Source organism: Coturnix japonica, chromosome Z (assembly GCF_001577835.2).
Source record: "Coturnix japonica isolate 7356 chromosome Z, Coturnix japonica 2.1, whole genome shotgun sequence".
In the NCBI taxonomy this organism is placed as follows: Eukaryota; Metazoa; Chordata; class Aves; order Galliformes; family Phasianidae; genus Coturnix; species Coturnix japonica.
The window spans coordinates 46,667,251-46,694,315 of NC_029547.1; the positions used below are offsets into that span (position 1 = coordinate 46,667,251).

At 36.9% G+C, this 27,065-nt stretch overlaps 1 protein-coding gene across 3 annotated transcripts in view; it reads right to left on the reverse strand.

The window, feature by feature from the left end:
- Positions 1-4,222: 4,222 nt before the first annotated feature.
- The window catches only part of PCGF3 (polycomb group ring finger 3), a 50,193-nt gene continuing 27,350 nt past the window's right edge, over positions 4,223-27,065 (reverse strand). For all 3 annotated transcript variants that reach the window (XM_015849521.2, XM_015849518.2, XM_015849520.2), the window contains 8 exons: positions 22,575-22,692; positions 18,221-18,317; positions 16,199-16,254; positions 15,043-15,153; positions 14,503-14,591; positions 13,209-13,346; positions 11,484-11,564; positions 4,223-9,637 (listed from right to left, as the gene is read on the reverse strand). In XM_015849521.2, the coding sequence (XP_015705007.1) occupies positions 9,590-9,637; positions 11,484-11,564; positions 13,209-13,346; positions 14,503-14,591; positions 15,043-15,153; positions 16,199-16,254; positions 18,221-18,317; positions 22,575-22,683 (729 nt within the window). In that variant the 5' untranslated portion in view covers positions 22,684-22,692 and the 3' untranslated portion in view covers positions 4,223-9,589. The remainder of the gene's footprint in view (positions 9,638-11,483; positions 11,565-13,208; positions 13,347-14,502; positions 14,592-15,042; positions 15,154-16,198; positions 16,255-18,220; positions 18,318-22,574; positions 22,693-27,065) is intronic.

Below are 27,065 nucleotides of genomic sequence, written 5' to 3' on the forward strand. Positions count from 1 at the left end.
GGCTCCAGAACCCTCTGGGCAACCTGTGCTCCATCACCCTTACCATAAAGACACTCCTCTGCATGCTTGTATTGAAATTCTTATATTCAAAATTTAGTCCACTGCTCCTTGTCCTATCACTACACAACATTGAGTCTGGCTTCATCCATTTGTCTCCCACCTCCCATTTGATACTTATAAATATTAATGAGATCCCTCGAGTCTTCTTTTCTCAAGGCTGAGCAGACCCATATTACTCACCTTGAACATGAGATGCTCCAGGCCCCTCATCAACTTCGTGGCCCTTCACTGGACTCCTTCTAGGAGATCCGTGTCTTTCTTAACTGGGAAGCCCAGAACAGGACACAGTACTCCAGATGTGGCCTCACCAGGGAAGAATAGAGGGGGAGGATCACCTCCCTCAAACTGCTGTCCAGACTTTTTAATGCACCCCAGGGTACCATTGGCTCTCTTGGCCACAAAGACACACTGTTAGCTCATGGCCAACCTGTTTTCCAGCATATTACACCCATGATACTGAGGCATCAGTAAAATACAGATGATGTTGAAAAAGGGAGTCATGTTGCAGTTCACAACTGAGAACTTCTGATAAAGTTACCCATCACAGAACTCCCACTCTCCCGGTAGTAACATTTCTCACGTGTTCAGCTTGAAATGCTCATATATTTCTTAAAGTTTTGTGAACAACAGTGAAACTATGTAGATTTTTTCTGAGCCTGAGGATCCCATAATCCTGAAAGCTCTTGGAGAGAGAAGGTGAAGCAGTCATTGGTCTACCAAAATGGATGCAGGGTTGGGAGTGCTTATTTTGAATGCAGAGGAAAGAAGAGACTGCTTCTCCAGAGTGAGAAGCCAGTTGTGCCTATGAAGCCACGACATACAACATCTGCAAGGGTGCCAGTAGTAAAGGGGCCAGAACCAACTATTCAGAATCTGTTACAAACCAATGTTACCACAAGTTTCAAGCAATGCCCGAGGCTGCCATAAAAAGATCCACTGATAGCCTCACAGCTGAGGAGGAAACAGGTAAGTAACAGAAGTTGCAGCTGTAAGGCTGAAATAAAACAGAAGAATGTATCTTTTCTAGATGATGTGAAAGTAGAACCTGAATACACGTTCTGCTTGACATCCATGTTCACTAATATACCCTTCGTCTCATTCCAGACACTCTGGGAATCAGCAAAACACATTTATCACAAATCCAAGTAATGCTGTCACGATCCATTGCAGCTGTTTATGGAGACACTGCTCAAATGGGAACACAAAAACTTTCAGATAATATATTATGCTGTAAAACACAATCTAAAGCAGAATTGTTGCTCTGCAGACTGCTGAGAACTAGCAGACCCACACAGAAGTAGCAACATTATTTGCTGCATCAGCGGTCAGCATTTTCCACAACAGCAATAGTGTGATCTTAGAGCACCCAGAATCAGAGGCTTTGTGCTCTTGTGAATAAAGCAGACCAAACTCAAGGCAAGGGACACTAAACTTTGCATCCGAGGGGAAAATAACTAAATATATAACATTAAAGGCTTCCACAAAAAATGAAACAACTTGTTCATCACATGTGGGAATGAAGGATTGCATGCTATGGACAGAGGAAGAGAAAAAGAGTAAGGCTTGTAAGAGCATCATCCTGCCATTGGAACAATGCAATCAACCTTCCTACTGAAGGCAGTTGCTTGGATTTCTGTTTTGTTCTTACTTTCATACTTAGGTTGTGCATTTAGGTACATCAACATACAAGATATGAAGCACAGAGTGCCTAATTCAAGCCCAACCAATATAACGCCTCTAAACAACAGAAGTGCAATAATGTAAAAGGGTAGACATCTTTGCATAGCTACAGCCCTCATACTACCCATGGTAGAGAGTACACCTGTAAACATTCTTCTCTGCCAGGTCCAGGACACTGCTTGAATTTCTAGTGGAAAGGCTAATTGAGGGGACTTTTGAAAAAGCAGAGAGAGAAAAAACAGGAGGCCAAATGAATGCTAGACATGCCAGGACTTTCCACACAACGGTGCAGAGAGTTGCATTGTGTTATAACCCCATCCGGATATACTCATATAATCAATTAATATATTTTATCTTTTTCTGACTACTCCAGGCTCAAGAAACTTGCAGTATTGTACAAAAGGAGATATTCTTCTTGTCAACACTGACTCATAGCAAAATATTCAGTTAGTGAAAGAAGTTTTTCATGTTGGTTTACCCCTGGGGGAAAAACGTACTTTGCTGCTCATTAGCCTCAGAACACATCCATGCTTTCAGGGACAGCAGCACAGCTATTAGCGCAGTTCCTAACTCTGAAGTCTAGGAACAGTTAAACAGGAGCCATTTCTGCTGTCACTCAGCAGATCGCACCATGTTCAAGTAACAAGAGGAGTTAGTTCTGCCATGTCGTGTGTTCCTGTTGTTCAGGTTTTCCACAGTCCACAAAGCAAGCTAGTTTTAAAAGACTCATTTAAAACTAACATAAAGTAGTGATAATAGACGTTAAAAGTCAAATAATTTATTATTATTTTTTATGTCCAAACCAAAGCCAGAGAACATTTTGAATTACTACAAGTATATTTTACATGGAACAATATGAAACATTGACTTCTAAAACAATTTTTGCAACAAGTATTTCAAAAGTCACATGTACAACAGATGCTGATGGCATTGCTTTAATCATTCCTTAAGTGAGGTATACACGTTAAGTTAATCCCCATGTAAACCTGAGCAATTTCTCCATGACATAGATGCCAAAGAAAGAGACCACAACTTGTGTGCAGTGTTACATTGCTATAAACTTTTGCTTGTGTAAGAGAAGCAGAGGTTTTCTTTTTCTACCTACTCCAGTGTATACAGAGGTCAGAAAATCTATAATCACACTGGCATGAAGCCCTCTGTTCTAGCACATGATCTCTGCACTCCTGGGATAGCTGCTGGAAATGTAAGAAGGGAAGAAGCAGGCTAAACCAAGCCATCACAGGTTCGTTCAGTGATAGATGAGAGCAACCAAGAGTATGAAGTACAGGGAAGCGTTAGAATCACAGAAAACGAGACCATGGAGGATTTACAAGAAGTAACACTTGCTCAGGAAGAATTAGTGCTAACATTTACCTACTTTTAAGTGACTACATATAGGCAAAGAGACCCTTCTAAGGTGAGTGTCTCACAAGGGTGTTTACATGAAGCTAAAGCAGTGGCAAATGGCTGATTTCCTCAGGGCAACTATATATTGGTACTATCAGTGCAAGTATGAGCTATGTGTAAGAGCCTCTGACTTCAAACCAGCCCACAGTTGCTGGCAATTGCATACAAGCCAATAGCAAAAAAAGAAAAAGAAAGCCCTAATAGTTCTCTCAGTGCGTAGACAGCAGTACACAAGCTTTGTATTTGCATTACCGCAAAGAGATACTGCAAGGAATCCAACTACTGCTTCCCCATTTAATGTAGCATCCAGACTAGGTATTTTAATTAATTTCAGCTAAAAAGAGAAGTCTCTATCTATGCTCTGTCCAGGACATTAAATAAACCTCAAGGTTTAAGGTTTTGGGGGAAAAAAAAAAAAAAAAAAAAAAGCTCATGAATTTACCAAGATGGCAAGCACCAATATTTGCCAAATACCACAACAGATCATTTTCTTTCAAAGGCAAAGCATTTTTGGGTCATCGTAAGTTTCCTACAGGCAAGAGAACTTTCTTCCTAGCAGCTTGCAAAGAAAAGGTGACACAAGTGTGACAGTCCCCAAATTAAAATCAAATATGCATGGATATTCTTTGTAATTCAACATGTGACACTTAGTCACGTCAAATCTTTCACCTAGAATGCTGCAGTCTGCCCTTGTGCATCAGCATCACCAGGTAAAGTCAGACTGAAAGCAACACACAGTTCTCATAAGTACATTTCTATCTACAAATACATATAGACATCAGGGTAACTATGTTTTTCCTGCATGCAGCTGAAGCCATTTCATTTCCTAGCTGGCATTTATATGCCATACGTTTGTCACAGGCACATCACTGCTCTGAGCAGTGGGGTAATACTTCAGGCCATGCTTTTGTTTGTTTTGAGTAAAATGGGTTATAGACATATTGACTGTGACCATGTCATGCCACAAAATTATTGTTTCAGTCATGCTGGGTTAGTCAGTGCCATGGTATTAGGCTGACTAGTTCCTTATATTCTTGAAGGAAAAAATGGGACAATAACTTCCAGCTTGACAGGATTTCAGTTAGTTTCTCTGCTTTTATTAACAAGCATATAATATTAATTGGCAAAACACTGAATACAAGCTTCACTATCATAAAATCAAAACATTAAGCAATAATCCAAAAAGGCTTATTCAGACAAAACTAGCCACCAATAGTACAAAAATTACACAGCAACACAAAGCATAAAAAATTGTAAACTTTCAAATGAAGCTAAGCCAAAAATATGGTTTTACACTGTGACAGTTTCAGTATCTTTATTATGCCACATGAGAGAATAAAGGCTTAGTGGTTGCACTGGCTTATTGTCCCTCAACTGTAAAATAATCTTGTTGCAGAAGGAAAGAACAAACTCTCCTTTCTTCGAATAAGTAACTTGAATTCAAGATTCTAGTAAACCTATGCTTTCAGTTCCGAATAAAAATTAATAGTACTGGAACATCATTCCAGCCTTTAAAAATCAAGACTCCATCCTCCAGCCACACCTACCACCACCTGAACGAACACCCTGGTTTCTGCAGAATCATTCAGGATATTTGCAAAGTTAGCAATATAAGCACTCGTGGAATCAGACGTTTAGTTCCCACCTTCTTACCACTCAACTGGGTAGGTCACTGTGGCTTTCAAAGACTTTCAGGAAGCTCCACAGATCAAACATGGATTAAACAGCAAGACTGGAGCTTTAATTTGTATACAAATAAATCATAAATCCGTGGTAAAATATTACTGTTAGCTTGCCACAGAAAGCAAGTTCCTAGAGAGTGTTTGTACTGACTGCAAGTTTTCATGAAAGCAGAGATTGAAGTATTGTTCCCATCTTCCTTAATGTACTCTCTATAGGTTTTTACTTCAGCAACAGATGCCAAGACCTCTTGGTTACAGTTAATTATATTTTACGTGCAGATTCTGGTGTACAGGACATTTTTTTTTTTTCTCCTTTCATCAGCTTTATGCAAAGGAGCTGAAGCATTAGCATCTCCAGTGAAATATCCAAACTGAAGCGATCACCTGAGGAAGTAGAGAAACTAGATTTTTCTGTACAGTCCAGCCTTCTGAACAAAATGCATCTTAAGTTTTGTTGAGAGCACAAGCTTACTAAGATTCACCTGCTGACGTACTGACTGGTTGGCTTTTTCCTATTATATTTAGCTCAATGGTAAGATGCATCATGTTGTAAAACAGGCTAGCACTATGGTTACATTTACCATCCAGAAGGAAAAAAATAATAATAATAATAAAATATATATATATATCAATCTCCTACAACTAATTATGCCGTTATGAAGACAAAAGAGCCAGATAAGCTTTCAAAGGCTCAGAGCCTATTGGAAAAAATAGCACCATCATAGTTGTAGTCTGATATTTTTTATGGTCCCATATCCCCAGAGATGATAGTGTTGTGTACACTATTGCACGACCAAAAACAATAAATAAATATTTTCAGATTTGATGGTACACAAAGATACCAGACATAACAATGGCACAAAACATTTTCAGATAGGCTGCAAGTCTTGCCGATTGCTTCCACAGTTCACATTAAGATTTCTTGCAAGATCATTTATTTTAGAATATTGCTGACAGACAGTTCTTGTACTCAGACAGATTTAAATCCCGCACTTCACTCTTAAAATAAAATAAAGAACAAATCAAAAACCAGCCTTCCCAGATAACAGTCCCAAATAAAACCCCATTCAAACAAATCAAAAGTTCCATCTACGTTCCTTTTTAACGGTAAGTAGATGCTACATTTACAATTTAAACATATGCCTAATAAATGCATGTTTCAAACCTATTGCACAAAAACATAAGTAACGTTCTTTATCCACACAAAACAAAAACATACAAACAAAAGCTAATTAAACTCAATGTAAAAGGAAGAAGCTTGTAAAAACATCTTACAATTTCATTTTATATGCCCGTACATAAGGTTGGACCATTGAAACCAAAAATACTTGGATGGCAAAATAAGACAGAAGGCTTAAAATAGAATAAATAATTTTATAGAGTTTACTTTTAACACCCCAAATCTTATTTAATATCATATATTCTATCTGATTTCTCTGTTTTTAATGAAACTATATTTAATGAGACTCCGAGCTTGGGTGATTCATCAGCCTCATTGCTGCTGAGGATAATGTAACAAGATACTTCTTTACTGCAATTATTTACCAGCGTAAGCAATTGTGAAAACTACTTCACAGTAGTGCCATTTTGACAAAATCCAAAACAAACTGAGTATGATCTCACTAGGACAGAGAGATATCTATGCTGAGTCCAACTTTCAGTTCAAGTTTGAACAGAACCCTGGTTACTATATAATCTCGACATAAATTAACTGTCTCTTAAGCTTCACAGAAGTGAAACAGAGCTCTGACCCAAAGGAGGCCTCTCTCTCTCAGTTCAATTCAATTGCATTGTCGTCTTCTAGTAAGGCTAGAGTAAATAAATATATGGTCCAGACACAATCCCAACCCCTCCTGAGGGAAAGAATATCTATAGCAATGATGCCATGACATATGATTTAGAAAAATAACTGGGATTTATCTCTCTTTTTTTTTTTTTTTCCTTTTCTTTTTACTGATGAGGCTTTATCAAATGAAAGACATTGCAAAAGCAGTTGCACACAAATGAGGAAACAAACAAAGAAAACAAAACATCAAAAAAAAAAAAAAAAAGCATTTGTAGGTACTAATACTGCCTTGAATTTACCTATCTATATTGTTATTAACAGAACTTTCAATGTACTGGTAGCACCATTATATATTCAAGTGATTCTAAAGAGAGCTACAAACTTCCAAATATACGTTTCGTACTGCAGATTATTATAGCAAGAGAAAGATTTGAAAGGCTTCTGAATATGCTTTTTTTTGCAGCTGAGTTCTCAGCTGTACAACTGCAGTGGAAAGTGCTAAAATCCTAGCACGCTTTATAAGCACTGCTTCAGAGTCTGGATGTACAAAAGCTTTCTGCAGTACACTCCTTCTGAGGTAGGCAGATCTCACTCAGGAAGCATGCATTTACATAAAGAGCGTGGGTTAATGTGTATGTATCCACACACATACATACACATACACACACAAAAACCACCTTAATCAGCATACTCTTTGGGTGCTTTAATTCTATGTCTACATCAGGTGTAGAGAGTGGCTCATATACAGTCCCATTTGTACTCTGCCTCACTAGCTGCAGCCAGTCCCTTATTTACGCTGGAACGCTAACATCATGAACAGTTCCAGAAGGGCCTGGTATGCCAATCTGCATATGCATTTGGAACACCTGCTTTCAGTGTTCTCATTAAAGATTACAAAAAGATAGACTCATGATCTCGTCTGCTAATTCATGTTAACCAGAGGTAAAAGCTGAAATACATAAGAGCTGGAAACAGCAGAAGAAAACTGGAGCTGAGTTCCGATTCCATTGCTCATAGGTGCATGCACACTCACATGGAAGGCCAGGATATGGAGTTTGGCCTAATGCAAGCATTCAGTTTACCTATCATCTTGCCCTCACATTTGCAGCCCTTTTTAGCATCTGCATCTCCTTTACATCCCCATATTTCAGTAGGCTCCCTTTCTTTCTCTGCCTGTACACTTTTTGATTTACTTCCCATTCACATCTGTGACTATAAATAAAAATGAGAAAGATATTTTATCTTTGTAAAGATAAAGAGAAAATGGAGCATCCCTTCTGCAGCAGCTCAGCTAAGAAAGGAGGGCTGAAGACCCCAGAGAATGAAAGTGCAGGAGATATGCTAAGGAATGTGGTGCTTTGAAAGCTCAAGATGACTTAAAATGCTGAGATAAACCTCTTGCACTATCAGCTTCCTGTTATCAGTAATAAATAATAATTTCTTGCTGAAGAATAAGCACAGACAGACAAAGCAGGGCAGTTACAAGCAAGCTTGCTTTCTTATCCAAAGGCAGTTTATAAAAAATAATAGTATGTATAGCAGCTAGCATTTTCAGCTGATTGGAAAACCCTTCCAAAAGTTACAGGGTTAACTGTTTCCAGGTTTTAATAGTATGCTTGGAGTTCTAGGTAACTCGACAGGCTGGCAGCTGAACGCTCTTGTATCTGTACTACATGTGCTATACAGTATACAGCTTGCAGAAATCACTTTCAACTCTGTTCTTAAAAAGGTGACAATTTCAAAAGGCCTTACAAACAATGCAGTGAACACTGCTAAGTGCTAATGAGGGTGCATTCCATAACATAAACAGTTATATGTGTGTATATGTGTGTACACACATGGCATGTATGTTACCTTGCACCTGTTAGGGCTGATGCAAGTACAGTTATCAATTAAGGCCAGAAGGTGTAAAAATAATCTTGTCTGACCCCCCAGAACAGTAAGTAATTGTGCTAAAGAAAACGGTACGGTTTCACAAGAAAACGGGTGAGGAAAATACAAACCTGTTACTAAAATATAAAGCTGCTTCTACTTCTCTGAGGAATTTTTAATCAGTGAAAATTGTGCAATATCACCCAATGTTGTCCATGAGCCAGTGTTTCATTAGCCAGTGAGAATAAATTCTCTTTACAGTAAAAACTGATTTCTGCAAGCCACAGCTACATAAGAAATGCTTATTTATATATATATACTTATATATATATATTTAAAGTTCATAAATCTAGCACTTTTGAGTATTTATCGTTATGTGGTGCAATATATGCCACAGCAAAATATCAGGGCACATTAAAATCAGCTGCAGAGATTACTGTTAATCTTACCAAATCACCATGCAAAAAGGGCATTAAAACTTTACTAAAACAGAAACTGAGGGAGAGCAACAACTGGATAAAACCAACAAATAAACCCATTGTTTTCCCAGATTTTCAAAAGTTTTCAATGCAGCATAATAAATATCACCAGTCACTATATCATTAGTTATGTTCAATGATCTACAGAACTTGATTAAAGCCAATGCAATCAGGCATACTATATAAGACAAGAACACTTTGCAAAAATATATTTTTAAATATTCAGAATGTGAAAAGTAACTAAATGCAACTTGGTGTCAAAAGCAACATTTTAAAATCACCCCACAACATTCTAACTTATTTCTGTGTAACTGTAAGAGATGAGTCAGGCTGAGCTACATGGAACTGTGAAGTGTTTTCAGTATCTGTAAACTTAGTGCTGGTAGTGTCTTGTTGAGTTTCGATTTCTTTCTTTCATATAAAATAAGTATAAATATTTTCTGTCCAGAAATCCAGATAGCACATCCCCAGGAGAAATATTCAGAAGGACAGTCAGCTATGAAAGCACTACAGTCTTCCAAAAGTATTCGGCTGATTCATATCATGTGATTAGTGATGCACTAAGAAGGTGCCAGATGATAGTCTCTGCAAAAAACTCTGTCCAGAAGGACAATAAAGGTCTCTTACAGCAAGTCCATTTTGGGTCTGTAATGTAGCAGTAGAGGTGCTTTCTGCAAGACAGAAATATAAGCTATGTTAAGAAAAACAAAGCCAGAATTCACCTTTCCAGTAGACAAAACTTTTGTTTCATAAACCAAGGCTTCAACAAACCATCAGAATAGCTGTCTGGTCAGTCAAAACTGCATCAAGACAAGAAGGAATTTAATCTGTGAAGCTCAGATCAAAAGGAGAATCCTTTCCCTTTTGTCAGGAATAGGTCACCTTATGATCAGTTCTATCAAGATTGTTTAACTAAGGAAGCCTAATAAGAGAGAAATGCGAATGTCTAGAATTCAGTATAAGATCACACAGTATTTCATATATTTAATAGTTCAATTCCTCTTCTACGAATATATCTATTGTTCTTTTTTTCTATATAGGTACACCTGTACATTTCTAACACCTAAAACATCTCCCATCAAGGAGTAGTGCATCCTGAAAAGAATCATTTCCCTTGATGGAGGTTCTGGAGCCTCTGTGAGTTTCAACTTACGCTCTCCACCTCTTTCACTTAGTATATCAGTACACATTTGCCTTTTCCATTTGACTCAAAAGTACAAAAATCTCCGTGATAAAGGTGAGCAGTAGATTTCTGCAGATGTAGGTCAACTGGATTCCCTTGCACAATTACTTATTTTTCATGAAAATTCCTAGCACTTTTTTTTTCTTACATTAGGATTTAAATTCTCACAAATTCAGTTAGCTTACAAGCCATCTTTTCATAAAGTTCAGCACACTGTTTTTCCTAGTATTTATTCCTCTGCATTTACCCACATAGAACTTGAGGCGTTATCCATCAATCTCTGATCACACAGAACTGTAAAGGCTTGCTTAAATCCTTTGTGATTAATCTGACTTTGCTATCCCAAATAACCATAGCCTTGTCACTGAGCTATTACTGCATTTTCAAACCTGTTTCCTGATCACTCAAGAAAAAAAATTAGGATTATAATTGTGACCTGTCTGCAAATCAAAAGCTGAACTTCTATCTGTATCTGCGATGCAGCTGTATGTAGAAAAAAACTGTTTTACTACACACAGACAAGGAGACACTTTCCTACTCCCACCTGCACATCTTTCAGTCATCCAAAGCCACTAGGTGGTTCTATCTCAGTATACACTGTAAGCTTGAGTTCTGTTTGTTGTCCATTATCCCACCTCCTATTTCAAAGAGCACCAAATATACATACAGTGAATCTGTAGATGTAACGATTCATAAGTGCCCAACTTTGCAATTCATTCTTACATCCATTTCACTTGAGATGCTATTATTATTGTGATAACTAACACTTACAATGAATGCTCCACTTTATTATTCAGCTACAAAGTGGTTGTTCAGTGAAACAACAATCAGTAAGTCAAAGATGTACTCCAATAGATTTAACATGCCATGTTTATGCCTATTAAACCCTGTTGGAATTCTCCTTAACTAAGGCAGGCAAGCATTGCAATTACTCTTTCTCCTCGAGAAATAAAGTGGTCCTGTTCAGCTACAGGAAAGAACTGCTTTGAAAACTTCTGCCTTTCCTTCATCACAGTTCCTTCCCCCACCTACACAGAGTACAATCAGTTTCACCTATCACAGCTAAAATTAATACCTTCTTGCAGCTTCCAATTATTTTGCCAGTTGATTGCAGTCCGACAGCTGACACAACATACCATTTTCCCTTGTTTAGTAATATTTAATTCTACTTTCCTTCACTTTCTTAGAATCAAATTTAACACTTATTGTTTAAAAATGCTGCATTAGATAGCTATGAGTTTGCAGTAATTGCTTTGTAATTGTGAGTGGCACACATTTTAAAAACATTCTTAATCCAGACGTTTTATGGTTTATTTGAAATCACTATGTCATACCTTAAATCTCCATCTTGTAACAACTACAAACTTGAGCGTGTGGTCCTTGCCAAGAATCTCTTCATTGCATAATATGTCCAGCTGACAAAACAAAGAAGACAGTGAATTTGTTGAGACACACTCTGTGAAACATTTTTCAAACGATACTACAAATGTCAGGCATGATTTCTTTTCTCCAAAGACTGTGGAACTATTCATCTTGCAGTTGCACTGCAGACAAAAGTAGTTTTAAAAAAGAAAACAATGCCTTTTCTCAACATAGAAGTGCTGTACCTATCTCTAATACACTGCATGAGCTAGAAATAACTGTTTGACTTACCTTCCCAAGCAGAGCTAATGCCCTCTTCCCAAAAGCTTTACAATATTTTGTTGGGCATTCTAAAAATCCAGCAATAACTCAAACCTTGAAAAACTTGCAGTAAGCAAATGCCTAGAAACTTAACAGTTGCTACCACAGATAAATTATGTGGCACTAGTACACTGACTGCACCACAATTTATACATTCTGTAAGAAAGTGGAAGAGGTGACAGAAGAATATACAGTACCTGTTACAGTTTGTTCCTTCATTAGGAAGGATAATAGACTGTTACATCAGAGACTACTGGCGTGGAACAAGGAGTTTAAACACAAAATCAAAGCTTTGCCTGTAGAAAAATGCCTAATCTAAAGGGTAAAAAATCCCCTTTTGAAACAGTGATGCTACTGTTGGGCTCCAGCCATGATTCAACTGTTTATAAACCAGATGATGACAAGAGAAAAGATGCTCCAGTTTTGTCTCTGGAAGCCTAGCTAAGCCTGGGGACATACTCCAACTAAAAGAGAGTGGTGTGAAATTAGAGAATCCAGAAAGCAAAAGCAATATAGGTACAAGCCAGCTGCTGAATGGTTTGAGTAGAAAGGTGTTGACACTCCAGACTGAAAAGCAAATGACTGAGATGAAAGGAGACTGTGAGCAAATGGTAAAGTGAGAGAAGTGGTAAACAGAAGCTGCATTACATGTTTGCCTTAAATGTTAATTTGGAATCTTAAATAAAAAGAATTGTCTTTCTTATGGTACAGTTCACCATAAGTTCTTCACATTATTCCAAGTATTCCCTAGGAAAGCATGGGCATAGCACTTTGCTTGTGGTAGGCAGCGACTTCACTAACAGCACAGAGAACAAAATATTCATGCTGCTTTCCCTGAAGATCAACATCAGTAGTGCTTAACTATTTTTTACGGGCTGTCCCCTGGAATGTGAAAGTGAAACCTCTGCAAGGGCCATGTATATGAAACAACCATATATGTACCCGAATATAATGTATGAAACAAAGCTCCTTGAAAAGTCTGTTTCAGTGCATGTAGAAGCTCATAACAAAGCCATTTGGTGCAAGTATGGATAAGATGCACTGCAGACTAATAGGTAAATTCTTTATAAATCCAACAGAGAAAAAGAGATACACTTTAATTGTAACATTTAGGGTAAGGAGGTGATAGAAAATCTACAGGAAATAAGACCATAACTTCTAAACTAAATGTGAAAAAAATATTGTATTTGTAGAAAAAAGACTTAAGTTCACCTTCTTACCTTACAGAAATGGCTATACAGAAATACAATTTAAGACACTGTGATTGTTGCTGCTTTCAGAAAGTAAAATAAGATGTTGCTTTGAAAAATAACGATCCCACACTTTTCCATAGGAGTTTTTATGCACAGAACTCTATTTGAAGATTAAAATATTACCTCATTAAAAGAAGAAAGGTTTAGTTTTTTGGCAATGAACTTCTTTAGATGCAGGACTGTTGCTTGTGCTGAACAGCGAATCCATTTTCGTTTTAATCCACGCAGTTTGCTGCTATTGCATTCCAAGCAGATGCTTACCTTCAGGAAAAAGCAAGCAGTCAGGGCTGGCTGTAACAAGTTACTGCAGTCCTCATTACGCATCCATAAGCAGTTTACATTAATACAGTGAACTGAAAAATACTAATATTCCTTAAACTGAAATGCATGCAGTCCAATTAAAGAAAACATTTCCTAAGGACTTGTCACTTAGTGATAAGCATGCTTGACTAAAAATTATTCCCTGAGCTTTTTTTCTTAATGATGGAAAAAGAATGTGTCAATGCATATTCACAGGCTGACAATTGCTCATGAGGGCCCTACATCTAATAAGAATCTGAAATACAATAAGAAAACTGTTTTCAATTCTTAACAATTGCTTCTACTGTAACTCCTTGCTTTTAATGTAATTGCTAATTCCAGAGAAATTCAATGTAAGTTTAAAAGAAAATGGCTAATTTCAAAAGGGTGGATAAAAATGATATAACATACTTATAAAATTCTAAGGAGATAAGCATCAAAATAAAGCTTATTCTGTTTCTATGCTTCAATTCTCACTTTTCTCATCCATCAATTTGTAATTTAGTTTAATCTCTGTGATGATTCGCTTCATGTGCTAAGAGGATCTAGTATTAGGTACAATCCCTTTGGAAGTTCTCTTGTTTTATAATTGAAAATTAATGCAAGCTAAATTTACACTGGAGACATGAGAAAAATATAAAAGGCATGGCTGGTATATCCTAGCGAGAGATTTCACTTTCAAATGTGCACTGCATTTACAACTTGATGGTGGACTTCCTAGCTTTACTATTTTTATGGTACAGAACTTTCACTGTCTAAGTAGTGGAAACCTAAAACAAAATAAACATTAAGAGAAAAAGGTTTTATTCATAATTATTGATACAGGTTCAGGACAGAGAATCTGTATTAAGCTGAAAGCCAATAAATAGCTTGAAACTCTGTAAAATGTCAAAACCACTAAGTTTTAACAAAAGAGGCTTTAAAATATTACCCATTCCTGATGTCTCTCAAAGATTAACTCATACTTACACGATAACACAGTGCAACACTGCATCTTGTTTTTGGCAGAAAACAACAGCAAAAAAAATAGCATGAAACAGTTGCTTTTCCTTGTTAATTTAACTAAGCCCTAAAGCTAGAACACCAAATAAAAATAAAACACGACCTATGAGCCCACCTGTTCATCACTTCGGTGGTAGTCATTATCTTCTTCCTGTTTTTCCTCAGAAGTTTCTTTGTTTGAATTTTCATCTGTTTTAGTTTCACCTTAGATAAGAAAGCAAGTATGTGGGATAACACTCTTCAGCAGATTCTCATGTTAATGTGATTCAAGCAGCAGAGTTCAGGAGTACAATACTGAATAACTTCCCAGACAGTAATTATTTGGTTTAGCAATACTAGCTGCCAACAGACCCACATGTAAAACAGCAGAACAAGCATACAGCACAGCATTCAGTTCAACTGCTAGCACTGCAGGAGTTGCACAGTTTCACTGAGTCCCCATGTGGGTACTACCCTGGAGATCACCTTCACCAAGAGTGAAGGAGAAGCTAAAAATAAAGGTTTCATGAACAAATAGGAGGCAAAACCAGACTACATGCACCATGTTTCACAGCGTGATGAAGCAATTCTTAAAAACCAGCTGGACACGCACCTCTGGCAGACCTGTTAGACAGTTATGAACAGCATCCTACCCAACAAAGAATAAGTAATTTACCATTCCGATGAGAATCCAGATGCTGCTTTGCAGAACAGGTTTCCCCTTTGATGTCTCCTGGAACTTCCATGCCCAGCTTGTGATAAAATTCCCTTTGCTTTTTCATTTCCGCTGTTTAAAAAATTGTAAATATTAACCCCTGTAATGAAGTTCTAATGCAATATTTCTGAAGTTACTCCAAATCTCTCCCTTTGCAGGTGGAACAAAACTGCCAACAAGTAGTGAAGTTGTCACCACTTAATCCTCTATCTCTGCTATTGCATCAAGTTGTGCCTGACCTTATTTGCAGCCAGAATACTATAAAGTCATCTGTACAGCTACTATTATAATATTTTATTAAAATGAGACAATTTTAAGTACTTTGCCTTATGATGAATCCTCCCACAACATTTTAGTTGAACCACTGTTTTTGAATTTTCATTTACTGTTCTTATTTTCAATATGCTAGAAATAATTTTCATATAATCTATTTAAGCTTGCTTATCAATATCTGAGTAATCCATTTTTTCATCATAAGTGAATTAAGATATTCTATTTAAATAAAAGTTGTGACGTAAATAAGACAAAAACATCACAGGGCAGATACTGTAAAGTACTTGTTTATTTGAGCAGATCCAGTCTCAAAGAGAATTATGAGAATACGAACTGCTGAGGACTTGCTCAGTAGAGGAAAACCTCACTGAAACTAAATACAGCCTGGCATTACATTCTACCTCTGGGAATTCTGGAAATCTTGCATAATAGATCCACAGCTTATATAGAGAAAAAAAACACACCAAATAACAGCTGCATGGTGCCAACATGTAAAAGCTGAACTAATGTTGTGGTTTAGGTAATACTGTTTTTTGACTATATATCCCATCTTGTATTTTTTTTTTTCCTCTCCATAACATTACTGGTAGAACAGATATGAAGCCAAATCAATCACAATAAATAGAACTAATGAAAGAACACGTTTTCCTCTGTATATTTAATTTCTCCTCAATCCCCCCTCATCTCCCCCCCCACACCCCCACCCCACCCCTTTCTGTACATCATTACTTGAAACTGTGGGATTTTTTATTTGGTTGTAGGTTTTTCTTGCTTGTTTGTTTTGTAACTCTTATAGAAGTATATGCAAAACTGTGTCTAAAAAAAGGATCATACTACATCTTACCTTCTTGCAGGCCTGGCACAAGTTTGTAAACAATATCTTGCATTGTTCTGTCATGACTATCAAGGGGGAAAAAACAGAATGAGAAATCCAATCCAACTAGCTTGTTTCAAACCATTTGTGCTAAATAAGTCCTGGTGCTAGAATTATTTACAAGCTCTAAATCTGTTAAAACAGAATTTGAATTCTCAAGTCAGTATTTACAAAAAATAAGAGGTTAGAGTAATTAGAAAGGAACTGAGATAAAGACTAAGATGAAAGCCCATTGAAATAAGAGGAAGAGTTAGGCTTTTCCCATCAGCAGTCAGGCTCATATGTCACCAGTAATCTCAAAATTCCTTGAAATTTTAAGGTAAACACATTTTTAGTAGAAAAGAATCACCAATAATATGTTTTCTGTATCTACAGATTCATCTTTCACCTTCCTGCATTATCCCTACTAGTATTAACAAAAATTAAAGAAAATAAAACACATACAAGCTCGCACAGATATACAGAAAAAGAAAGGTAAGAAAGGGGAGGGGAGGGGAGGGAACAGCATAAACAAAATTTGATTTTGCTCTTAAGCCATGCTTTTATCTATGGAGCCCATGTGGATATTTCCCAAATGAAAGAAGAGAAATAAACTCATACGTGCGAGGTCTGGCTGAAATTCTAAACCTTAATAGCAAGCTCACAAATATAGATCTCTGTTTTAAATCATAACTTACTTACTGTTTACCTCAATTTCTAGATTAGTCTACAATAAGCCACTGTCAGAAAGAAACATAGGATTATCCTAAATTCTACTTCATAAATAAAACCAGAAATATCTAAGTATCTGTCTCAGCTGCTGCAAGGTCATTACCTCAACAGACCCTGCAGTATGAAATCCTGGATCTGACTTAAATAAGAGAACAGGCTTACAAGAGTAGTCACAGGTTTCTTATCACCTGACGTGCACTTCACAGCAGTGGAGACCAGTGAACAATTACAGAAATGATAACAATTCGAAGAGTGTAATGAATGATTATGTACCTCCTGAAGTAGGACTACACGGAGAACCAAAACCATTAATCCGAAAATTCATATAATTTCAAGCAATAGCAATCCCATTTACAATGGCTTGGATTTTCATGCGCCATATGGAAGTTTTGGCAACATATCCAAAACTATTTCAACAGAAATGAGTAAACCTACCATCACCTTGAGATCAGAAGTGAGCATTTAACATCATTAAGAATTGTAAAAGAGAAGACACATTTGGTTTATAGGTTCTCCAGACAAGGTAGATGAATACAAATGAGGAATCTGTACAGTGAAACTTTTGACCAACAATTCTTTATTCCATAAATAAATAAATAAGACAAAAGTAGGCTAGGCAGACTATTTTAGTCTCAAAGGGGTGGTACTTTATAATCATTATAGGTAGAATACTTCCTTTGAAGTGTATTCAGTGACCAAACACAACTTGTGAATTCCTTTCTGTATTTTCTCAATTTGGTGCTCTGCTTCCTGGCCCCTTTTGGCACTGAAAACAAACTTCTAAGCCAAGGCACCATATTCCTGTAGCTTTAGCGTAGATGAAGATGCTGCCTTGAGCCACACTAATTCCTTCCTCCCTATTGGCATCTACTTGTATATTCAAAGCATACACTGATATTATCTGCAATGTATGTATCATATACTATCATATATATACACATATCAGACATTGAAGTTTTGCTGATTTAGTAGAATTATTATTTCTATACGTGTTTCACTTATGTAACTTCTATGATCCATTAGAACTTGCTCAAAAACTAAACAGTGAAGTGTGTACTTTGCATGTTCTTAAGCCTTAAAAATTCTAACAGATATCGAGGAATTGAAAATTCGTAGGAAAATTTGATCTTATATCTCCTCATACAATTTCATCAAAAACTTACATTTAAATTTATAGCCTGCTGATCAGAACATAAGACAATTCAGGAGAAAGCTGTCCTGTATTAGAGAGTTTAAAACAGCCTAGAGTGAAACTAGTTGCATTTTTGCTTTCATACTTACCCAATATACTGCAAAGGGTGGCTCTGATGTATAACAATTCTACATGTGGGACAAGTGTTGTTTTCTTCCAAATATTTCACCAGGCAGCTTCTACAGACTGACAAAATGGACATTCATAATTAAAAAGAAATTAAAAAAGCATACTGAAAAAACAATAAAGCTTGTTTTTATATCCTTGCAAATTCTTGTTACTGATGTATACATAAGGGCAATGTTTTCCATCATACAAGCATATCTAACCATGCAGAATGCAGTTTTCAACGTTTTTTGCAAAGGCTCTTGATAGAGGGAAGTGCTGCACTTAGCATTAAAGCACCGTTACCTAGACAGAGTCTGCCTAACACAGCGCACAACACACAATCCAATTCTGGAACTTACTAGAACAGCTATTTCTATTAGGTCAGCTTGCAACATCCAGTTTGAACTAATATTACAGGCACTGTATGTCATTAAGGTACTAAGCCAATTTACTTTAACCACATACAGAAGAAAGGCATGCTGTGGAAATAAAACTAGAACAAATAAATTATTTTAAGCAGCATTTCTTTCTTTCCTTCTTTCCTTTCTTTCCTTTCTTTCCTTTCTTTCCTTTCCCTCCCTCCCTCCCTCCCTTCCCTCCCTTCCTCCCTCCCTCCCTCCTTCCTCACTCCTTTTCCTTCCCGTCCTCCTCCCTCCCTCCTCCCTCCCTCCCTCCCTCCCTCCCTCCCTCCTCCCTCCCTCCCTCCCTCCCTCCATTCCCTCCCTCCCTCCCTCCTCCTCCCTCCTCCCTCCCTCCCTCCCTCCCTCCCTCCCTCCTTCCTCCCTTCCTCCTTCCCCCTTCCTCCCTTCCATCCCTATCCTTCCTTCCTTCCTTCCTTCCTTCTTCCTTCCTTTCTTCTTCCTTCCTTCCCCTTCCTTCCTTCCTCCTCCTATCCTTCCTTCCTTCCTTCCTTCCTTCCTTCCTCTTTCTTTCTCTTTCTATAAAAAACTTTCCAAAAAACAGCTGGATATACAGAAAACTTTCCAAAACTGTATATCCAGCTGTTATCTCACTTCTAACTTTGACAGAGTACAAGACAGTTAAACTTCTCTCAGAAAAATAATTAAATGGGGACAGATCTTCAGTACTCATAAGAAGCATCAGTGAAGGCTGCTAAAGCAATGCTACATTACAGTGCTGCATGCTGTTGAATTGTTTTCCAGCTGCACATACATGCTCATCTGCATCTAGTTCAAAATAAACTATTAAGAAACAGTACTCGTAATATATACCACTACATGATTTCCTGACTCGCTTGATGGTTCTAAAGAAAACCAAATTGAAATGTTAAGAAAAACAAATAAATAAGTAAATTAACAAAAATTACCTTTCTCTTAAGCAGCACCAATTCATTTAGTTTTCGTATTAACGCACTTATTGCAAAAAGAATTTCTGTAACTACAGTGCCATCTAGCTCTCAGATAGGATGATGGTACATTTCAATGAACAGCTGGTGATATCAAGAAAATTACACAGCACCAAAGCAGGCATAAGAACTTTGTACTTCATATTGTATTTACATATTCATAGTGACAATACCACAGCTGGTAGAGGTTGTGGTCATGTCAAGACTCATAGCTATGAACACAAAGCACAGACCTTGCATAGCAATATGCAGTGGAATGCCACAGCAGTAGTTCTGTTTTACTGTTTCAATCAATCTTCCAGTCTGGAAGAAGTGTACGTCAGTTCCTACTAATCTGAACTCAGTGTAAGTCAGCCTAGATCCTGACAGGCTTATTAGTCCACATACAGCACCTACATAAATGCAATTTGATGGCTTATCCAGAGTTCTACAGTCTTCTAGACAGTTTTTTGTTGTTGTTTTGTTTTGTTTTCTTCTCAAGGTCAAGTTGGGATTAATAAACGATCCTGAACATGGAAGTCCTTGGAATACAGGACAGATAATATGCAAAATATTCTAGAGTCTGAAACAAAGTAATACTAGAGAATTTCCATTAAGTGGGTTTTCAAAATTTCTTCATTTATTCAGATAGCTGGACACTGTAGCCCTAAACTTTCACAGTACACTTAAGCATATCCAAGAACATGCACTAGAAAAGGAATAATAAGGTTGATTATTTGTGCAGCTTCACTTCTCTTGACAATCTCCATTCTACATCTAGATCAACAAACAGGTGTTATTCACCACTCTCATGAACTCACAGAATAATATCTTCTTTTTCTCATTTCAAAATATTATTTACACATAAACATCAGTGAACATCAAATTGAAAATATGGAAGTTTATAAAGACCTACATATATCTGACAACCTAGAACTCTGACCAAGAGACAGAGGTACACTAAGAGAGATTTTATAATGAGTTTCTACTGTTGAATCTTTAATCTACTCATTTGAAGGCCTACCTGCCACCAACAATCTAGAGATAGAGAAATCAAATATAAACGAAGTGAAAAAGTGTGTTTCCCATCAAAATGACTCTCACCACAGGTTTCAAGCATCCCTTTACCACTGAAAAGCCTGTGAATGTCTGAAGCGGGGAATATGAAGAAAAATGAGATAACTGTAGTTATGAGTAGAAGCAGAAAGAAAATTACAACTCAGCAGAGAATTAATTATCTCAACAGGCAAGACACTTTCAGGGTAGACTCTGCAAGGATGCTTTCCCAGGAGTATGTATCATTAGTACTAACATACACAACATAAAAAAATGCCAACTTGCAGAAAATGGGTTTTGTTTGTTTGTTTTTAATATAAAGCTATACCTCCTGTACAAAATAAATAAATAAAAATAAATAAAGCAGTAGAACCTAGCAAGCGGTATTCCCCGGCTTTTGAAGAAAGTACTACGTATTAATAAAGACTTCATAAATGAATGTGAGAAACAGCATAGATTATATTGACAGAGAGAAAAGGCTGTTTGTACTTGTAATGATCAGGAAAGCACTCTCTAGATCTAAGTCAGCCACATGACTTTGCAAAATACTGTCCTAATTTGTAATCTTGTTAATAGTAGCAGTTGAGAAAAAAATTAAGCAGAAGTCAAGCTTCAGGATCTAATTGTCTCCCTACACTCCAGGAAGAATACTATGGAAATCATGATATGAAGCATTAGCAGAAGGGACATGAGAACAGAATGGCATGAAATTGTGACAAGAACAATAAATTCATTAGAACTGAGAAACATAACTTAGAAATGAAATACAATGGAAAATGTAATCTTAGCCAAGTATTCTAACTTTCAGGTGGTAAATAAAACAAGTTAAACACAAACTTTCAGTGGAGATGAAGCAATAGCAATAAAATAATTAATTCCCTTCCAAAAAAAGCTTAGGAAGCTATTCAAACAACATACTAGTTTTATCAGAGTAATATGCTACAAAATGCATGTGGTTTCTGAAGCTGCATGGCAAGTACTATTAAATAGACTAATACAGTTCTATACAAACAAAATTAATGAAGTTCTACGCTCTTATCAGATAAAACCAGACAAAGAGAAGGGCTCATCTTACATAAATGTATTGGTTAACTGAAGGATTCTGAAGACACATCTCAAGAATTACTTTTGCTAAAACCTTGTAATATAAAAATACCTGTGACGCAGCTGCAAGAGACATTTAATGCTACTACCATGAGTCTTTTGATTGGAAGGTTAATTCCTCAGATGACTTGGCAAAGGAAACTATATTCCTCCACAGAATCACCATTTTTCAAACCTCATCACTCCTATATCCCATCATGTCAACAATAAAGATACTGGGGTGAATTTGTAACTTCAAAAGACACTGTTTGTTGTTGTTGTTTGTTTTTGTTGTGGCTTTGTTTATTTGTTTTACATCTAAGGCTTTGTGAAGTTCTAAGGCCTAATTCACTCATGTGAAACTTGAAATTCACAATGCAATATAACAATCTCATTAAAATCTTCCAGAACAAAAACCTACCTCTAGAGTACTACATAATATACTTATTCTTCACCAAACGTGTCTGCTCTCTTCACGAGGACAGGAGAGCAAGAGATATTTAGGAAGCTCCAGGTAGAAAACATATGCTGTGTCAAATGTCATGGAAGAGAAAACTTTGCATACCACATTCTTTCAGCATGAATATAGGCTGCATTTTTGAATATGTATATTACCACTTCTATATGGCTTCAATTTTGCGCATTACAGTTCTAGCATCCTCTCTTCACTCACTTTGTAAAGACAATGACATCATTTTGTCAAAAAAATAAATAAAAAAGTCTATAAAAGCATTTATTTTTCTGGCTGCTGCACAGCAAAGTTCCGAATCTCAAAACTGGCACATCATGTTGCACATCAAGGGAAAAAAAAACAACAACAAACCCTTGAACTTAATTACAGTTATACTTACATGTATGTAAGCATTCTGTTACAGTGGTAGCATCAATCAGGTATCCATTGCACAGACGACAGGTTATGTGGGCATTAATGTCCCAGAGCTTAATCTTTCTTGTTAGCATCTTTGGTGTCTATAGAAAAGAAAACATACACAAACACAGTTGCAGTGATGAAGTAAAAGTAATTCGGTGATAAATCATTAACTATAACTTGCCTTAAAGATATGTTTACACAACTTAAGGTTCTCATACGCTATATACATATACACATGTGCTTGTACATACATACACACACACACAAAGATAGCACTAACTTTTAGAAAACTTCACAGAAATAGAAGGTGTGAAATACTGGTGATTTCACATTATTTCAAGTCAAAGTCTCACTAGCACAGAAAATAGCCTTTCTACCCCACTGTTAACAAGCCCCCTGCTGCTCACAGGACTTGGGAGTTAAGATGAAAATCCTATCATTCTGCTGATGTAAGCCATTACTGGTTACATGAGAAATTTCACCAACAAAAAATAATAAAAAAAACAGAGAAAATCCTCAGAACAATTAGAAAGTATTTTTGAGACTTAGAATTGAAAAGAATTGCTTCTGATTTGGCACAGTATGTTCAGCTACACTCAAGGCCTGCCTTTATTTTTTATATTAAAGCATCGTTTGAAGTCATCTCAGTAACAGCTGGAAAGCAAACATGAAATTATTTTTATTTAAATAGGGTTAATAGAAGAACATGTTCCAAACTAAAACTGCCTCACTGGCAGAATTGCAGTTTGCTGTACTAAGCAGTGTGAACTGGAAAGCTTTTCACACTTCAGTACAAAGGACAGCATAACTACCTTTAAGCAGGCAAAAATGAAAAATTAAAACTTAAACAGCTCATTAACTTCTTTGGCAGCAACCTCAGCTGCTCTGAGAAAACGGTTTACAAAACTTATGACTTAAGAAGCACACTGTTACCTTTAAAATATATACATACATGTCTTTATCAATGTGGGTATAAATATACCTGTATATACATTGAAAATATGTAAGTTTCCAAAATACGCTGAGAAGAAAACTAAGAGAATTTTATTGTCACCATAAGTTGACAGCATTAACAACATGGCAGGCTAAACTGGCTTACAACTCAGTACATTTGCCTCCTGCACCGCAGATGTGACCACATTACACTGCTCTCTGTTATGGTAACTGTCCATGGCTCATGAACACCAATAGTATTCCCACTAAGGTAGATGAAAACACTTCAGAATTTTCATGGTAACTCATCTTCCCCAAATTTCACAAAGAAATACTTTAACAAGTTTGTCTTACCTTTAACTCAGTGCATAGTATCTTTTTTCCTTTGTTTGCTGAAGTAGTATTAAGCAGAAAGGACTATACAGCACAAAGCAAACCTTCATACCAATCTAATCTAAACTACTGTTGACAAAGTACTTTATCTTTAGGATAAAGTACTTTATATTTAGGAGGAATTCTAGTATTCGTGGTTAAGAAATAGACAAGTATCAAACTTTTTTTATGGCATCTGAGATTTCTTCATTAAGGTAGCAACCAGCTTCTGACAGAAGAATGAAAAGCACGAACTCTATCACCCAGATCAAAACACAGGTCAGAGTCTATTCTAGGAACTTAATTACTTTTCCAAATCTTAATTTATAGTTTTATTTCTTACTATTTTAAAAGCAGTTGCAAACTCAACACTTTCAATCTAGTCTATGAGGTGTCCAGCTAAAGAAGCTACTGCATGAATCACTTAACACTTCTAACACTCAGGGTAAAAGGTTTTTAGCATCATTCTTACAAACAGTTCGGGAGATGGATTTAAACTACTATTCATGTACAGAGCACTTTGTAAATCTTAATTCATGATGCGTAAAAGAGAACTTAAGCTACAAGGATATTCAGAGAGGCATTACTAATACAACCCTATTTGTCAAAACATGAATTCAGAAAGAAGTGTTCAGGATTACCACAGACTGACTTCAACCATTACAGAGGCAGAAAAGTCAAAGACATTACAGTGAAAGCTGATGCAATTTATACACTTCTCAGCAACAGAAAAAAATGCACGTCAAATATAATATCCAAAGCAAGTCTATTTGGCAAACTCATGAACCAAAATGTCGAAGAAAGTTATCATCTGACATGAAATCATGTAATTTCAGGGCGCAGGCCAGAATCTTCATTTTTAAAATAACATTTTCAGAACGTAACAGCACTTTTTCACAGTTGAACACTGCAAATGTTAGGTTCATATAAAAATTAACAAGGCAAATCTGTATGACAGAGCTCCATTTGTACTCCCATACAGTACTCCCATACATCTTCTAAAATCATAACACACATGCAAGTAATCTCAACCTGAAGGAAATGTAGATATCTTCCTGGGTCTCTTAGTCTGTGGGCTGAACAGTGACATCTGATCTAAAAGTGAAGCTTTTCACTCCTCACCTAGCAAATAAGTGAACATTAGAGTCAAAACACAATCCTCCTCCCTCAAAATCTTATTGTTGGAACAGAAAGAAGTCACAGTTATCAATCCTAGAATCACAAATCACTCTGAACAACAGATGCTTCCTAATAATCTGAATCCTGCTTTTACAAGAAATAAAAAACACAGAGAAATGATCACTCAGCAGGCTACAAAGGCTCACAGGATCACGCTGATCAGAAGTAACTTCCCAAAAGCTCTAATCCCACTTTGCACTCAAAGTGACACAATTTAAAATTGAATAACTCTTGGGCACAGTCCTGCTGCACTCAAACATGCAAGAAAGGATACACCACAGTATCTCCAGGCTATCTGTTCCAGATTCTGACCACCCTCATTGCCAAAAAAGGGCTCCAGTTATTTATTTAATGGCACTGAATGGTCCTGTGCTGTAATTTGTATGCAATGCCTCTCATCCGAACAGGGTGCACCTCTGAGAACAGAGTGGCTCTATTCTCTTGGTTACTGCCTGTAAGCACATGAACATAACAACCCCATCTTCCCTTATACTTACACAAGGATACACATACAAAAAGCACAGCATACAAAAGCAGCAATACCAATATCTCAGGCAATAGCTGAAGAACCACTGTTAACCCAAATATTTAGTACTTTGCTCTGTAAAATATTTTTGAGTCACGATAACATTAATTGGAGATGTACTGCCTTAAAGAATTAGGAAACCTTCAGGAGTTTGACAGACCTGAATCAATTCTTGAAAGAAGTGTTGTTTTAAAGTGCTGTGGTTTAAACCTGCAGGCAGCTAAACACCACAAAGACACACTAGGGTGAAAAAAGGAGGAGAACCCATGGAATGAGATAAAAACTATTTATTAAGACAGAAAACAAAGAGAGAAATAGCAGTAATCATCATGTGGATATGTACATTATCATTACGTGTATATTACATATACATACAAAACAAAGTGATAGACAAGCAATTGCTCACTACCCACCAACTGATGCCCAGCCAGTCCCCAAGCAGCAACTGCCCCCTAAGCCAACTCCTCTCAGTTTTATTTATTTTTTCATATGATGTCCTATGCCATGAAACACCCTTTTGGCCAGATTAGGTCCCGTGTCCTGTTTCTGTCCCCTGCCAGCTCCCTGTGCCACCCTCCCCAGCACTCTCACTGACAGGGAAGTGCAAGAAGCCAAAATACTGAAATGTCCCTGGCTCTGTGCAGCACCTGAAACATCATGGTGTTATCAGCACTGCTTTTCTTCAAAGCCAAAACACAGCATCATAGTAGACGCCATGGTTAAACTCTGTTCTAGCTGAAACAAGATGCAAATGAAAACAAGGGCCCCAAGAAGACTGGACTAGATGAATTTTCTCTGTGAAAGACTAACAAAATCTGCTTTCCTAAAACGTGCTACTGGTTAATTCTGAAACGGATAGAAGACCTATCCAAATCAATTTTTTGAGAGATTGCTTTCCTAACAGCTGTACAACAATGGATTATTAATGAATTATTTAGAAACAGCCTATCTACAACAGAGAGAAGAAGAGGCAGTCTCATTAAACTCTGGGACATGGACTCCATGCAGCAAAAAGTTCCATGCATCCTGCCAACATGCCAAAAAGATAACGTGAACCAAGATTTGTATTTCTTCTTAGTTCCAATCCACATTATTTGGCATCTGACTGTCAGATCATCATCAGCCTCTGACTGTCTGGTAAGTACTACATTGTGCAAGGAGGAAACAAAGAAAGACGACTACAAAGACATCTGCACTATATTTCTAATTATTATAATTAAATGTAAACAAACAAAAATAAACACAGTCAGGAGATGCTGGCAGTGAATACATGTGTCAGTCAACTGGTTTTAGCCACACTGTGTTTCCTTCACTAAGGCAGCTTTCCATTAAGATAATCAGACAGTGTACTACAAATCTCTCCCATACAACTGTGTCACCAAGAAGACATGGACAAATGCCCCTGTACATACTTTTCCATTTCAGAGAGATTGCAGCACTGAAAACTATTACTAATTCAAG